Source organism: Hipposideros armiger, unplaced genomic scaffold (genome assembly GCF_001890085.2).
Source record: "Hipposideros armiger isolate ML-2016 unplaced genomic scaffold, ASM189008v1 scaffold_3, whole genome shotgun sequence".
NCBI lineage: Eukaryota > Metazoa > Chordata > Mammalia > Chiroptera > Hipposideridae > Hipposideros > Hipposideros armiger.
Window position 1 is genome coordinate 6,657,289 of NW_017731353.1, and position 17,020 is coordinate 6,674,308.

General features: G+C 56.7%; 1 protein-coding gene across 1 annotated transcript in view; it reads right to left on the reverse strand.

Moving 5' to 3' along the window:
• The window catches only part of FAM163B (family with sequence similarity 163 member B), a 29,327-nt gene that overhangs the window by 2,639 nt on the left and 9,668 nt on the right, over positions 1–17,020 (reverse strand). The window contains exon 2 of the mRNA XM_019639499.1: positions 109–224. Within this exon, the coding sequence (XP_019495044.1) occupies positions 109–201 (93 nt within the window). The 5' untranslated portion in view covers positions 202–224. The remainder of the gene's footprint in view (positions 1–108; positions 225–17,020) is intronic.

Sequence of the window (17,020 nt, forward strand, 5' to 3'; positions counted from 1 at the left end):
AAACCTGACTCTTCCCACTCCCCGCTTCCTGGGTTCCAGCCCTCAAGAGGGGCTCCCACCCTCTGCAGGGCACCCTCTGGGCTTCTCCCCTCGCCCCTCCTCTGGTACCTGCAGCCGGCAGTAGCACAGAACCGCGATGATGCAGAGTAGAATGACAGTCGCCAAGATGCCCCCGGTGATGACCACTGTCCCGGCTGTCATCCGCCCCCTTCTCCATCAACAGCCTGCAACACACACCACCAGCCTCACCGCATCATAGCTTCCTCATTGCAAAAGTCACCTGTTCTAGTTTAGAAAGCTGAGGAGACACAGGTTAAGGGGAAAATCACATCCCATAGGGCGCGCTCAGTGAATGGCGCCCTTCCAGCCTGGCTGTACGAGTTCATGCATTTCAAACTCACCCAAAAGCAGCCCGGCCGAGCACATGGTTTTATAAACTGCTTCTTCACCTAACAAGATCACCCTTATTTTACCACATCATTAAATTTTCTTCTGCAACTTAATTTCTAACCCTGTGCCCTTGTATAACATAACTGATCCCTTCTCTTTAAAATGTTGTGGTAAAATGTGCGTAACATAAAATTTGCCATCGTGGCCATTTTTAAGCGTCAAGTTCAGCGGCATTAAGTATAGTCACACTGTAGTGCAACCCATTTCCAGGACCTCTTCATCTTTCAAAACAAAACCCATCCCTTTTTGATATGTAGGCTACTTACCTTTAAAAATATCTTTTAAGCCAACGTTTTAATAAATGTTTTCGTAGCTAAGTATTATAATTGGAGCCACGTGAATGGCAGAATGCAGTTCAATGACTTTTTCAGGGTACATTCTTAGACATGGGATGTCTAGGCCTAAGGACACGCCCTTTGTAAACTCTTTCTTGTGGAAAATGTCACCCAAACAAAAGTGGAGAGAATGAACAATGCTGTCGCCAGCTGCACTCTTGGTAGCTTTTCCAGCCAGGTGCTGATAAACCAGTTCTCAGGATAAAAGCATCCTGACTTGTAACATTTGCTGATGTTTGAGGCGTCAGAATTCTCACCATGGCCGTTTCAAGTTACCAAGGCTAACAGCCGACTGCCTTGCAAAACGCCTGGGTGGTTAGCAAATGATCTCTCACCAACCCGTAGGTAGGAGCTGGCTCCCACACGCACTGCCTCCGTTTCCACCCCTTCTTCTTCTTCTTCTTTTTTTTTTTTTTTTTGCAGAGGGATGGTGTAGGGGTGGGGCGTGGGGCAGTTGGAGTATTTTAAAGGAAAGCCCAGAGCATATCATAAGTACTTCAGTGTAAAATCTGCCAGGTGAGGACCTTAAGAAAGACCCAGTCTGTGTTTAACCTGCTCCAGCCATCTCCAAAATGACTTTCTACAGTTGGTTTAAATCAGGGTCCAGTTGTGGTTGGTCTTTTCACTGCAGGACAGTTTATTTCCCACTCACTTTCCGCCCCCTCCCTGCCCCATGGTGTTTATAGAAGAAACTGGGTTATTCGTCTTATAGAATTTTCCATGTACTGGAGCTGGCTGGGTTTCCTCATGTGGCATTGAACATGTTCCTCTATCACGGCTGCGTCCTCTGAGCTGGCTTCCTATCACATCACTCTCCGGGCCCTGGGACTGCTGTCGTGACGTGGAGAATAAGCAAGCAGTGGGTTCAGCTGCTGTCTGCCCAATTCTTCTGCTGTAAAGCCACTGGGGATCATTGCCTGCGTCCATGATTTCATGAGGGGTGGCAAACACTGGCTTTTCAAGGGCTATCATTTCTTCTGCATTTATTAGCTCCGGTCTTCTCTGAGACGCTTTCCCAATCACCAGATGATTATCCTAAAACAGTCCGCAGAGGGCAGGCATGGACGCGCACTTCTTAACTTACCAATTTTCAGGGTAGCTTGGTGCCCCACGAGGTTTGTGGTTGTTTCATAGCATCGCTGTGATCTCCTGACCTTTCTGTATTCGATGTGCTTCAATCCACTGCAGCCCTTACTCTTTTTGATGTTCAAAGGGCCCCAGTGGAGCCGTGGGTTTGGAGTCCCCTCCAAGTTGGCTCTTGTGTCATTTTGATGCGACTCCCCACTAATCCTTCAGGACATTTTACTTTTAGGCACAAGATGTCCCGCTCGTCTTGCCCCAGACCTGGGACCTGTTGTTCCTCAGCGACTCCTGGGTCTCTTAGTGGGAAGTGGTTTGTGCAGAATCCAGACTGGGCTGTCGGTCTGCTCCCTGCTCCAGGGTTTCCATTGGCTCTAGGCTTCTCAGTGACCAGAGCTGAGAGGACCTTTTCTTTTTTTTTTAGCCAGAGGAAAATGAAACATGAGTTCATACTGATATTTCCACTTAAAATGAGAGATTTCATGGTATTTACTGGTTAACGTTTGATGTCTATATGACTTTTACAGTGATGATCTTGTTTTCTAATAACATACACTTCATTCCCTATTTGCATTTCCCCATTATGTATAATAATTTAAAAATAACATTACCAATGTTTTTACTAACATGCCTACTGAATAGAATTTGATTTTTGTTGTTGTTGTTCTTATCCCTTTAGGGATGTATAGTAAAAGCTGTTTCAAAGCCACTTGAAATAATTCTTCATATGATTTTCCCACCAAATCAATACTTCCGTCCATTTAATCCAGTTGGTGTTCATCTTTTTTTAAAAAAAAATGGTTTAATTTTGATTTTTAGTTGTAGAAAACACTTGGCTCTAAAGTCAAGAGTATAAAATCAGGTGCATTTAGAGAGGCCTTGCGTCCATGCCTGCCCGTCCCCCACTCTGCCCAGAGGGATGAGTCTTTCTTGGTTCTGGGTTTGTCCTTCCATTGCTTCATTCTAAAAATATAAGCAAATATACATTTCCTTCCCCCTTTTAAGCCGAAGCGGCGTTCTCTACATGTACTTTCTGCATTCCTTTGTTTCACCCCGAAGTCTATCCCCAGATCTATCGTATCTTCGTATCTCCGTGGGTACTCGGATGACCCCAGGGGTCCCTGCAGAGCCTGGAACAGAGCCCGCCCACTCTGTCCCACGGCTGTGTGTGCTCAGGGGCCCTGCTCACTCGGCCAGGCCCCACGGGTGGGCATCTGTGTGGCTTCCCACTTTTCGTGGTTACAGGAATATGCAGCGAAGAGTTGTGGTGGGCATGTTTCTAAAGTTTTTGCTAAACCCTGCCAAAGACTTGCTGGAATCTGGGCCAATTTTTCCTCTTCCAGGAATGTGTGAGAATAACTGACAGACGGGGTTTTCGTTCAGAGACTCCAGGTCTGGGCGGTTGGTGGGTCCGGTGTGAGAGGCTGAGCCCCTGTGCTGGGGCGGGGTGCTGGGAAGGGGTCCCTGCACAATGAGAGGCCTGGGGCATAGTGGTTCCCTGCAGACCTGTCTGCCAGGGCCAAGTGGCCTGGGAGGCAGCACGGCCAGTCAGGGTGACCGGGACTCCTGTGTACAGATAGAGGGGGACGTGGGCATGTACTGACATGGAGGCAGCCCTCTGTGTCACAGGCAAAGCTGGGTCAGGAGCCCAGACCCCTGACAGACAGACAGACAGACAGAGAGAAAGGCAGATCCAGATAGACCCAAAGCGATTAGACAAGGAGACACAGACTCACAGACCGCTCCAAATTCAGACAGAGGCGCAGACAGGCAGACCCAGACAGCCTGACCGACAGGGCCGGAGTCAGGAAGACAGAGTGCAGGCCACACAGACAGACAGAGCAGGAGCCCGGGACCCCCACATTCCTGGGCGCCCTGCCGGGTAGCTCTGACCTGCCCTGGCCCCTAGGGCAGCTGAGGCCAGCTGGCCCGCCAGCCATGCCGAGGGTGCAGGCCGACCGGGGCCCGATCCAGGGAGCTGGGTGTGCAGATGAGGCGGCCGGTGGGGGGACGCTGGGTCGGGGCCAGGCCTGCTGTCCAGATGCATTTCACGCTCTCGCTGAGGTGAGGCAAAGCAGAGCAGGCAGCCGTCTGCAGAGCGCCGGGCCGGACTCCCCCACCCCCTACACTCTGGCAGGGCTCGGTGGGCACCACGCTCCCCTCAGCCTGGCCCTGGAGTGACCGCAAAGCAGGCAGTGCAGCGGACCCCAGGCAGCCCTCCCTAGTCTTCAGAGTGGCCGTGGGAGGGTATAACAGGCAAAGGGACCCCAACTTTGCAAACAAGGGAACTGAGGCCCAGAGAAGGGCAGGGCCACTACCGGTGATCCAGTCAAACCCAGCAACCCGTCAGGTCCCTGTGCATCACTCTGGCGACTGGTCCCCATCCCGGCCGAGAGTCACACATGCCCACTGCCTGCCATGGGGAACCCAGGGCCTCCCAGGCCCAGAGGGCATCAGCACCCCATCGTCAGGTCTAGCCCTTGTCAGGCGGGTGCCCCTCTCTGAGGCCTCGCGCCAACCCCACAGGTGTGGGCCCCACCTCTGAAGATGAGCAAACTGAGGCTGGGAGAGGGGTCGTGCCCGATCCCAGCACCAATACTTTGCAGGGTCAGGGTCAAGGCCGGGTCTGCTATTACCATCACGTCTCTCTCTGGGCAGGGATGTGTCCCGTCACCCCCAACTGCTGAGCCCCACGTCTCTGCTGTCTCTCACACCCTGCAGTCCACGGCATCTTTGCAGGAGTGCACTGCTGCAGCTGACAGGGTTTGGGGTACCAGCTCAGCACCTCCTCCTCTGTGTGTCCTGTCCCTGAGCCACACGCCTGGCAGCTGCATTCGTACCTTCTACTGCTACCTCTCTGGCCACAGCTTGCTGAGGCGGGTGGTGACCGTGTGCCCCACGCTGGGCCATCAGCTCGGTCTCCTGGGAAATGTCACTGGGACCTGGACACTGGCCAGGCCCTGCTGGTCACTTGACCTTGGGGAGACACGTGGGTGCTGACCTGCAGCCAGGGCGGCACATCCGGCTATGTGTGTGGAGGGTCAGAGGAGCCGGTCCAGGAGGGGGAGCGGAAGGACACAAGTGCCCCGAGAGAGCAGGCTGTGGTCCTGACTCATGAGGTTCCAATTCCCTCCCCAAATCTGCAGAGTGACTGTGCGAATACGTCACCTTGAGTGCGTTTTTGCTATTTACACCCAAAAAGATGATTATGGTTCCACTTCATCGATGAGGGAACTCACTGAGCTTGGGAGAAATCTGAGGTCATGCAGGGATTAAAGTCTGCGCAGGGAGTTCAGGGCCTCCCCCCCGCCCCGACACCCCAGCGGGACCCCCGAGAGCCAGCCTGGCTCTGCCTCCAGGTATAAGAACGGGGCTTCTCTGGGCCTCAGTCCCCTCCTCTGTAAAATGGAGAGAACGTCAAGGATTTGCCAGACAGCAGGGGTGCTGTGCTCAGGTTGTCATTGTTAATACCTGCATCCCTCTCTGGGTCTAAACCCTCAAGTCCCTGAGGGCATTGGGAGAGGCTATGGGGGACACACAGCCTCCTCCCAGGTCTGATACAGACGGCCCCTCGCTCCTGGCTCTGGGGTGGGGGGGCCTCCAGCGGCAGGCAGCCTGGCGGCGTGACGGGGAGGGTGCCGGCGCAGGCCAGGCGCCCAGGGCTGTCAGCAACCACGGCTCCAACACCCGGGCCCTGTCCAGCTGGAGCGCCTCAGCCTCGCTCTGCAGATACATGCACGCCCAGGGGCAGCAACGTCCGCAGCAGGCGCCGGTCCCGGGCAAGGCCCGGCCAGCAGACATTCGCGCCCCGGCCTGACATCAGTCCTCAGTTAACTCTGAACGGCCCCTGAGAGCAACATGGCCTCCCTGGGCCCCAGCCTCCTGCCAGCTCTCTGCCCTTGCTGTGCCCCACCTCCAGGATGCCCTTCGCTCTGCCTCTCCAGGGCCCACCCTACCATCAGGGCCCAGAGCATGCCCCCCTCCTCCAGGAAGACTTCCTGGGCTTATTTATACATATCACAGAGCCTCAAAGTACCAGTGCTGGGAGGGACCAGGTCTCACAGCTCTAAGCGGGGTCCAGGGGAAGGCTGAGGCCAGTGCAGGGGACCGGGGGTGCGGGTGGGGTGGCTCATTCGTGACCTCATATAGCAAGTTATTGGACAAGCAGCCGGCAGAGGCCCCTTTCCCCAACTAACTCCCACACTAGGCTGCCCTCACTGAGCCTTTCAGAACTCCTTCTTGTGTCTCCGTACTCTGCCCAGCTGGACACCGAGGTGCCAAGGGGCCTGTGTCCTCCTGTTTAAGAGAGCGAGCAGGTGGGGGAACATCCTGCCATATACTCGCTGGTAACCCTGGGTCACAGGCCTCTCTCTGGGCCTCAGTTTCCCCACCTGTAATGTGGGTATGGCAGGGCGAGATAACCAATTCCTGCCAGCTCAGGACTTGAGGATGCAAGTTTGTATCCTTCATCAGCCTTGCCTGGGAAGGGTCCAGATGGTCAAGATGTGTGACAGAGTGTGAGGATCACGAATATTGAACAATGCCAGTCGTTGATCCAAGCAATAAAGCAAGATGGCATCCCATAGGGTGGGCCGAGAAGGGAAGGGCTGCAGACACTTGGATGCGTGCTTGCCTGGGAGCTTGGAGGGAAGCCAGGCCGACCCAGTGGTACTGGGTCCTGAGAGTGGCTATGCTGAGTGACCAAGAGACATATGGAGCAAGTGCTTTGTTTGAGGCTCAGGGATGGACAGGGTGGTACTGCTTTGGAGGACCAAAGGGCTGCTTCCTGGAGGAGGAGGCTTCTGAGATGTCCTGGAGGGATGGCCGTCCAACCGGCCGGGCTGAGGGAGGAAGGAGAGGGCTGTGGGTGGAGGGACAGCGCAGCCGAAGGCCTAGGAGGCAGAGATGCCGGCAGGCCCAGGGACAGCCTAGGGGAGCCCGCCTGTGCTCTGCCAGCCAAGGCAATTTGGCGAGTATCTCGCTGAATTGCTAACGTGCCCCCTGGGACCATAAAGAGTTTTAAAGCTTTATAAACAGCTTTGCTTCCCTGTCCCCACCCCTGATTTTTTACAGGGACAGGCTGTGAGAGGAGGCCCCTCTGTACACCCCACCCCACCCCTGCAATCTGTGAAGGGGTCCCCTTCTGATAGCCCTGTGTCCCCTGGGGGGTGGGGGAGCCAGCCTCTTTATGAGCTCCAGGTGTCTCCTGTGGCATGAGGACCAAATGGCATGGTGCTGGGGGTGGGGAGCAGGAAACACCTGGCAGCAGAGCCAGACGCCAGCCCCCCACCTGCCTCCCCCCCTCAGAGCCCCCTCCCCTGGCAGAAGGCCCCTGCATGGCTCCATCTGGACAATGGATCCTGCATGTGGTTTCAGACGCTTCCATGTTCCTCTGTTCCTCTTGCTCTAGCCACCCGTCCCTGCCCTGAAGCCCCCGAGGACTGATCCTCCACGGTCCATCATCCCTACCCGCCTCGGTGCCTTGCACAGCGCAGGGCACACAGCAATGCTTCACGAAGGCTTTGAGTTTCCTGGAGACGCCCAAGGAGAAGCCAAGCCCTGCGTCCTCTGTGCTGGCCGGGCCTCTGGCTCATCCACCCCAGCGACTTCCAAACCCGCAGGGCCCTGAATGCGGAAGTGGGTGCTCCGTAAAACGCAGATGGCCAGGCCTCAGTGGGTCTGAGGGGCCCCTGAAATCTGCTTGCTTAACAAGCAGCCCTTCCAACCAAAGGATGGCGGTGCCACTCATGTGCGGATGGGGAAACCAAGGCTGGGGAGCAAAGGGCTGCCCGTGGTTAATATCTGTGAGTTAGGTTTGCTGCCTCCCCACCGGCCCTTCCCCATCCTGTGTCTGGTCGAGGGCTTACAGGGAGCCAGCATGCCTTTTCCTCCACAAACACTTCTGTCTGGTTCTGCGAGCTGCTGCTACCTGGAAGCCCAAGACCCCGCCGTCCGCAGGAGCGAGAGCCACGCAGAGTTCCTGTCTAGACCTGCTCCACATTTGTTCCTCATTTCACGCTCCATGGGCTCCCAGATTCCTGCACTTGGTAATAAATAGACGGGTAAGTGCTCAGCAGCGCTGCGGCTGGTCTCGATATTATCCAGAGACTGGCTGGGGGCGGGCGGTGCGTGTGTGTGTGCGCGTGCGTGTGTGTGTGCGTGCGTGTGTGTGTGTGTGTGTGCACGTGCGTGTGTGTGTGTGTGTGTGTGTGTGTGTGTGTGTGCGCGTGCGTGTGTGTGTGCGTGTGTGTGTGTGTGTGTGTGCGCGTGCGTGTGTGTGTGCGTGTGTGTGTGTGTGTGTGTGTGCGCGTGCGTGTGTGTGTGCGTGTGTGTGTGTGTGTGTGTGTGCGCGTGCGTGTGTGTGCACGTGTGTGGGGCCGGGGGGGGGGTAGAGCCAGGGGGCCGATAAGCAGTTCCCACCGGCACCTGGAGTGCCTGCCTCAGCCCAGCTCGGCTCAGCCCTGAGAGCACTGGGCTCCTCAGACATCGGGCGGACCAGGTGCCTAGGGGTGAGGGCGGTGAGCCAGGCCTGTGACCCCCTCAGGTCCGAGGCCAGAGAATGCCTGAACACAGGATCAGTGTTGCCAGCCAGGTAGGCTGAGCGAGGCTGGGGAGTTGGCGTTCAGGAAACACATGGACGCCCTGGTCAGCCCCCTCGGTGAGCTGGAGTCCTTGAGGGACCCCCAGAGAACACACAGGGGCCGTGTCATTTTGCCAGCTATTTCTGGGGTCCCTGGACTTCCAGAAGCTCTCCCCAGACCCCCACAGAAGAGCCCTTCGGGTCAGCGCTGTGTGGGCAGGGCCTTGCCTATTCCCGCTGCCCAGCCCAGAGCAGGGCGCACAGTGGGTGCGCGGCCCGCACTGTGAATGAATGACTCAGTTCCTGGTGGGGCCTCTGAGTTCTTGAAGAATGTACAGGATCTCCTAGCTGGACCAGGGGGCCGAGTGGGGAGGCAGGTTGGGATGTGATGGGGAACAACAAGCGCCTCCTTTCTCCAGGCCTCATTCCAACGTCAGGGTTAATGAGAACGGTGACAGCACAGCGCTGGGGGCATCAATGTTCGCCTCATCTCCACCCCACGACGCCCCAAGGGCAGCCTGACTTTCGCAGGGAAGGACCAGGAGCCACCTAGCGGGACGCACCCCCACTCCCAGGCCACAGGGGAAGCAGGGGTTGCATACCTCTCTTTGCAAGATTATTCCACCCCCTCTACCCTAAGGGGAAACTGAGGCTGGAAGAGCAGAAACAACCCACCCAGCAAGCAGGAACTCGGCGGATGGACGCCTTGCCTTCGTGCCCCTGCCCGGCCCATGGTGGGTGTGTCTGGAGCTGAGGAGCCCACAGCTCTGTGGACGGGGAAGAGAGCTTCAGGGCTGACTCCCGGACCAGGGGGCTGGCAGGCCCTAGGTCATGACCAGGAGACTGGAAGGACAGGAGTGTACCCCACCTGGGCAGGCCGGGGGGCTCAGCGTCCCCACCGCCTGGGGAAAGCAGGCACCCTCAGCGAGGTGTCCTTCCTGCCCCCTCTGACACAGTCCCCTGGCAGCCACTGTCCCCAACCTCAGGAACTTCAGAGAGTAGCAGGAGGAGCCCCTCCTGGCCTCTGTCAAGGAGCCAAAGCCGCCCGGTGTCCCCCTGGTCCTCTGGGGCAGCAGGCACTGCCTGAGAGGCCACCAGCCTCGGTGATGCCAGTGCGGGGGCTCAGCCCACACGGCCCTTTTGTGAAGCAAGCTGAGGCCATGTATGGCCTTCGGGACCTGCTCCACGTTGTCACTGCTGCTGTCTGGCCTGGAACCCCCGGCTCTGCTCACTGCCCTGCCTGCCCAGAGGAGTAGATGCTTGGGGTGTCCTTAGGTGTGGGGTCAAACGAGGCTGGGTCCCCCAACTCTGTGGAGGCCAGACAGCTGTGCCCCTGAGAGAAGGAGCCTTGCCCATGGTGACCCCAGATGTCTGCCAGAGTGAGTCTGAACTGCCCCTATCGGCCCCAAGGAGGTGGTACAGGGAGGGGAGGAGGCGGGGGCATGGGAGGAGGGCAAGGCACCCAGTTTCTGGCCAGTGAAACCACAGTGTCTGGTCCTGGGGCCCCAGCAGAGCCAGACCTCCCCTGTCTGACCTCCTTGTGGTCTGAAATAAATGTGCACGTCTGTGCAAAAGCCCCCAGTTCACACCCATCTCTCCGGCAGGCCTTTCAACTATTGATGTTGGTGACTCCATCACAGTCGAGAAACCCACTCTTCACACAGAGGTTGCCCGGGCAACCCCAGGACCAGGGGTTCCTACCCTGCCCTCCTGTGCACGCTGCCCCGCTGGGGTTCCTGAACTAAGGTCTGGACAGGCCCCTGCCTCCCCCAACACCTGGGTGGCTCCCCAGTGCCTCACAGTAGTAACAAGCACATCGCCCTGTCGGGGCACCACCTGTGCCAGGTGGGGTACAGCTCCCTCACCATCTTTCATCCTTTGGAGAGTCTGAGCAGGGCCATCGCTTCATTTTACAGACACGGAAACAGAGCCAGAGGGCTGCACCTGGGGTCACACGGTGTGCCGCCCCAAAGCTGGCAGTGTCTGGTCTCTTCCTGCCCCCCGTTTGCCTGTAGGTGGGAGGGACAGGGGGCCCCCATCAGACTATAAGCCCCGTGAAGGCAAGAGCCTGGTTTGCCACGTTTCTGCAGTCTTCCCACCATCAGGGGTCGGTGCAGTGCAAGGACACGGGGCTCTGAAATAACAGGGTGGACTGAATTGAGTTGGGGTCTCTTTGGCAAGCCTGCACTGAGCAGGGCAGGGAAGGAACGTCTCCTTGCCCCTGTGGCCGCCACCTCCTGCACCTGCCTGCCCCCCCACCCAGTGTCTCTTGGGCTGGTGGGGGACAGGCCCAGTGCTGCAGGCCAGGCCAGCGTGGGGACCCTGTCAGAAGAAAGGCAGAAGAGATGCACCATTCCGGAGCTTTCTGGGCCTGCGGTCCACAGGCCGTGTGTCGGGAAGTCGGGGTGGCAGGCTTGAGGCCCCGGGGCGAGCCCCCGCTCAGCCGCACACGGTGCTGGCTTTTTCTCTCCTAAAAAGAACAACGTGCAGAAATTGGGTTTCCAAACGCTTTCTGCTGCTTGACTTACTTTTTTTTTTTTCATCTCAACTTTCTTTTCCAAGAACTGAGCGCAGCTCCTGGTCCAGGTTCAGGGGCTGGACAGCACAGGCGGGAGCACTGGGCCAGGACTCGCTGGGGCCACCGCAGTTTCGTTTATTCAGCACGCACTCTGTCCTGAGCTGAGGGCGCTGCCCTCGGTATGTCACGTAGCCCTCTGTATGTCACTAAATTCTCATAGGCACTCTCTGCATGGGCACCGGAGATGTCCTCATGCAAAGACAGGAAACTGGGCACCGAGAGGGGGTCTCCAGGGGTGGCCGTGAGGGGAAGCCAAGCCTGTGCTCATCACCGTGGCTCAGCATCTCGAGTTCACCGGAACCCTGCCGACATTCAGCAAAACCCTCGTGGCCCCTGAGTCTGGCAGAGAGGAGCACACCTGAGGCTCAGGGAGGCTCAGGCAGGACGCGCTGTCCCATGGGAGTCAGGCCGGGCGGCCAGCGCAGGGCTGGGCCTCTCACCCCCTGGAGTGGGAGAGAGTGGGTTTTCAGGGCGAGATGTGACAGTGGGGCCACGTTGGGTGGGTGTCTCTGCTGGAGGTCCTGTGCCCCCTGAGTGCTGGCTGCTGCCCTGGCCTAAGGGACTAAGTGACATGCAGGGTCCCCCGAAGGCCCCACAGCCCACGCTGCACCTTCATGGTCTCCAAGATGGTCCCACCTGGGCGTCCAGGTGGCTCAGCTACTTACGCAGCAGCTCCCCACCTGCCCCACCCGCTGCCTGTCCCAGCATCCCCTGCTCTCTCCTGTGGCCCTTGTCTATTACGTCCTAATGCTGACAAATCACAGCAAACAAGGTGGGGCCCCCTCCAGTGCAGAAGGTGGAGAACAGGGCCTAACACCCAGAGGGTGGCTGCCAGGTGGAGCCCAGCAGAGGGGTCTCTGTCTGCTCTCCTGGGGGAGGGGTCTGGGACCCCTGTGGTCTGGGACCGTTCTCCTCATGACTTCCTTCCTGACAGCTGGAGCTCTGTTGGGTTCTCACCTGGGTTAGGGATCCCCACCCCACCCCAAGATGAGTGGGAGAGAGAAGGCATACGGAGGGGTGGTCTAATCCCATGCCCAGATGTACCTCAGGGACAGCAGTGGGGGGTCCAGAGAGCCCTGCAGGCACACGGGAGACACATGACCCCCATAGGCAGTGTGGCCAGGAGCGCTGACCCCAAATTACCAGGGGCCCCTGGGTGCTCCGGGGCCGACAGCAGCACCCTGAATATGGTACCTGTGGGGCCGGGTGGGAAGGGAACTCTGGCCACCTTTCAGCATCCTGAGTGAGGCACCAGCTCTGACGGCCTCACTCTGCCATCTGCACTGTGGGCAGCAGACTGGGCCTGGGTCTGTAGCAGGCAGGGCTCCCACAGGGTGGGGCCCAGTTATCAGGGCATCCTGGTCTGCCCCCAAGGCCCTTCAAGTGCCCTCACCAGCCTGGCCCAGCTGGGTCTCCTTGCTGTGCTGTGCCCATGTCTGCCCTCCCCCCACCCCTGCTAAGACGCTGGCACTGGGAGGCTGGGGTGCGTCCTCAGTGCCTCAAGTGCCTGCTGCACCTTGGCACTGGCCCTCCACTCCCTCTACCCAGTCGGGTCCCACCCAGGCCCGCTGAGTCAGAAACTGTGGGCGAGCCTGCCCCTGTTATGCTTCAGCAAGCCCCCCAGTGAGCAACAGGTTCATCCAGGCTGCATATCAGGCTCACCTGGGGAGCAGGTAGATTTTCCCCCACTCCTACCATGTCCCGGCCTCACCCCAGGCCAGGTACATGAGCGTCTCGGGGGAGGGCTCAGGAACCAGGCCTTTCTAAGCTTTTCAGGTGGTTTCACCTGCAGCCCAGGCAGAGGCTGTTGAGTTGGGAACACGGGGCACCTGTAAATACTGCTGCTCCCTCAGTGCTGGTGGGCACGGCAGCGCCGCCGGCCCTGCGTCCTCACGGAGGCCCGGGTGGGGGCCTAACTAGTCCACGGAGCCCGGTGTGGTTGTCCCATTTTGAAGATGAGCAAACATTGGGGATGCAACTTGCCCGAATGCAGCTGGCAGAGGCAGAGTCCCCATCTCAGCCCCCACTTAGTGGTCTAAGCAAGACCCCTAGTCTGCTTCATTTTCTCCCATGCAGCCCACCTCCAGCCAGCCTGGACGAGCCCAGAGCTGGCCCCTTGCCAGCTCCCAGCCCAGGCCAGCCTCATCTGAGTCACCATGGTTTATTATATACGTTTTTCTCCTGGAGCCCTCACCACAGTCCCTGCCGGGTTCCTGTCACCCCGAGGCCCGGCTCCAACGCCTTCTCCTCCTGGCAGGCTGGGCTCATGCCAGCCCTGGGCTGCCTGGGAGTCAGAGAGACTTGGGTGTGAATCCGGGCTGTTCCCCTTCGTGTCAGGGTGACCATGGGCATTGGTCCCCTCATCTGTAAAACAGGATGTTAATACCAGTCTCCAGCCCTCGCTCCGCCTCTCCCGCCTCTCTTCCCCGTTTCCAGAAGCATCTACTGAGTGCCAGCAGGGCGCCAAGCTCTGTGCTGTGCTGAGGACATAGTCCCTGGCTCCCTGGCCCTCAGGAAGCAGGACTGTTGGGCAGGCCAGATGCACACTCCTGGCCCACAGCCTCAAATGCTGCCCGTGTCTGGGGTGCTGGCAGCCTTGAAGGAGCCTCACTGGCCTCTCTCCTTGGATTTTCCATTTGGAAGTCCGTGACGTCCCTTCTCCCAGGCTGTGAGCTCCGGGGCAGGGCCCATTTTGGCCACGCCCCCCCACCCCCCCCACCCCCGGCACCAGCCCAAGGTGCTCAGTACGAGTATCTAAGGAGATGACTGGTGGGCGGGATGGGGTCCGGGGGGTCGCGGGCCGTTTCTATGAGTATGCTAATGAGTATTATTTTAATTATTTTTTAACAAAACAAGATCATTCCATGTAGACCATGCTGCAGTGTATTTTCCTTTTTGTGTCAGCACATGCAGAGGCATGGTTCTCCCCATCACCCCCAGCGGTCCACCCCAGCATCCCTCCGGAACGCCGCTCTGAGCGTGACTCCTGGTCGAGGCCCCAAACAGCTGGTGCTTCCGGCCGTCCACACTTGTCCCTGACTCACTGTTCCAGCCTTGCATTTACTATGCCTGCAATGCTCCTAAGACAGGTCTGGCTAAGAGGCTTGCCCCCGGGCCGCCTAGCCACAAATTTCGCCTTGTCTTGCCTCTGGGCCTTTGCTGGTGCCATTCCATGGGCCATGAACTCCCTCCCAGCTCTGCTTACTGAAGTCCCCACTGTCAATTGACATGCTCCTTGAGCAAGCTTTTCCTGATCCCCAGCCTCTGGACACAGCTGCCTCTTCTGGGGTCTAGGAGCACTCACTGTCCATATCAGGCACATGGCATTTGTAATTTATCAACAATTCGACAGCAAATATTCACTGAGCTCCTGCTGCATGCCAGTTTCTGCTCTGTGTCCCTGCCTTTGCAGTTTCCAGTCTTGTGGGGGAACATAGGTGGGGCATAAGGAGGGACCATGCAGGGTGCTTGTGGGGGGATGACAGCCAGGAGAGGCGGCCCTGAGACACTGACTTGGATTCTGAGACTTGAAGGACAAGGCGGGGACAATGGGGAATAGCAGCCCCTAGAGAAAACAACATATGCGAAGGCAGGGAGAACCAAGCGGGCCCCAGAAGCTGGAGCATAAGAACAGGAGGAGCTAAGGGCACAGCAGAGGTCAGCAGAGACCTGGCTGCACAGCACAGTCTGTTCGCACCTGGACAGCCTTCATGGCGCCCAGTCCGTGTGTCCCCGCCTGCTGCAGCTTGGTGTCCCTTCCTCCCTGAAACGCTTTCCTGATCAGTTGTCCTCACGTGTGGATGCACACTGAGTCTACCTGAGGTCAGAGAAAGAGCCACTGGGAAGGACTCTAGGGAGCAATACTCGAAGCTCACACAGGTCCGGGAGTAATTCCTGCTCCCACCTGGTGGAGAGGACTTCGTAATTCATGGAGCACCCGGGAGAGTACTCTGAATGCTGCTCTGGTTTTGCCTGATAAACCCTAACAGCTGGAGCTGAAAGAATCAAACTGTTTCCAAATGACAACTGTGTCCCAGAACAAGGTCCACAAATGCGTACAGGGGTCCAGCACCCAGCAGGTGAAATTCAGTGTCTGGCATTCAATAGAAAGCTACCTGGTATGAAAAGGAGCAGAAACACACAATCCATAACAAAGAAAAAAAATGATTCAATTGAAACTAACCCAGAAATGGCACAAGTGACAGAATTAGGAGACAAGGACATTAAAATAGTTATCATAACTGTCGCCCACATGTTCCTCCAAATACTAGAGGAAAAATTAGGGAGAAACATAGAAGATGTTAAAAAGAACCAAACCAAATTTCTAGAGATAAAAAAGCTACAATGTCCAAGGTGAAAGACACTGGATGGGATTAATATCAAATCAGATATTGCAGGAGAAAAGATAAATGAACTTAAGGACAGCAATAGAAACGATTTAAAATGAAACAGAGAAAAAAGACAAAACATAAATAAGTAAATAGAGCATCAGTGAGATGGGGAAACTTCAAGTGGCCTAATATATGTGTAGTTGGAACCCCCAAAGGAAGAGGGATGAAGGAAAATGCATAGAAAAAATATTGTCTGAAAATTTTCCAAATTGGATCAAAACTATAGACCCACAGGTCCAAAACATTCACTGGACCACAAACACACATACACAAATGAAGAAAACAACACTAAGGAATATTATCATCAAGTTGTTTAAAACCAGTGATAAAAGGAAAATGTAAACAAACAAACAAAACAGAAAAAGGGCACCTGACATGCAGAGGAACCGAGACGAGAATGACAGCAGACTTCACATTGGAAACAATGAAAGCCAGGGGACAGTGGAGCAGCATCCTTAAATTACTGAAAAATACACCAATCTAGAATTTTCTAGCCAGCAAAAAAATCTTTCCAAAATTAAGCTGAAATAAAAAGCAGCCTTAATATTGTCTCCCCTTCTTGGCTATAAAGCTCTGGAGGGCAGGGCCCCGCAGCTCAGCTCCTTGCCAGGTGTGCTGCTTGGAGCTGTCCCTGGCACATTTCTCATTTTCTCATTGGGTTCGGGTCCCCAGTGGTCCAACCTCAGCAGTGGGTTGGGGAGCCATCTGGGAAGTACTCTGCCCATGGGGGACTGGGTGGGGTCCAGCTTGTCTTGGGGGAGGCCCAGGCTGAGTGGACAGTAGTCCTTCAAGGGCTCTACCCACCGGGAGCCCCAACCTGTTGGACCCAGGCCCTGCAGGATGGACACAGGGACTGGGAGTGAAAGGCATTGTCCTCATGACAACCTAGCATCTGTACTCACTCGCCTAACCCTGCAGGAGTGTGAAAGGAAAAGAGAAATCCATGCAATGTTTTTAAAAACAACTAACCCAAAACTACATATATTTTAGCTGTTTACATAAAGGGTAGCGGGCAGTTTCCATGGCTATAGATGTAAGCTGCGTGTGACAAGGTGAGGGGGTTGGGCTCTCCGTAACCAAGAGGTTAGGGCATTTTCCACCCAGGAACCAGGCGTCTGGCTGCTGGACTGGATGAAGGGAGGAAAGGAGGAAAGGAAGGAGTGAGAGAGCAAGAAGTGTCAGCTGCCTCTCCCCACTGTCCCCCAGGACTGATTTCAATGGCTATTTAGAATAACGTCAGTGTCTTGACAACTGTCTACTGTAAGCTGAGTTTTCAGGTGCAGCTTCTCCCCGGAATGAGTTAGGAGGAAGGAGTCTTTCTTACTCACAGGTGGGCACTGAGGACCGGGTCTGGGGTCGCCAGGAAACAGCAGGCCAGTGAGATGAAAATCCTGGCTGCTGGTCACCGGGTCCAGCCCCCAGGACTTCTGCCTATGTCACCGCCTCAGGCTGCCCAGCACACACTGGGGGGCCCTGAATTCCTGCCCCAGCTGGAGACAGCCCAGAGCAGATGGTGGTGGGCCAGGACCAGCCCTGCTCTGTTGAATTCAGGCACAGAGCTGTGTGTGTACATGTGTACCTATCTCAGTGTGTGTGTGTGTGCGTG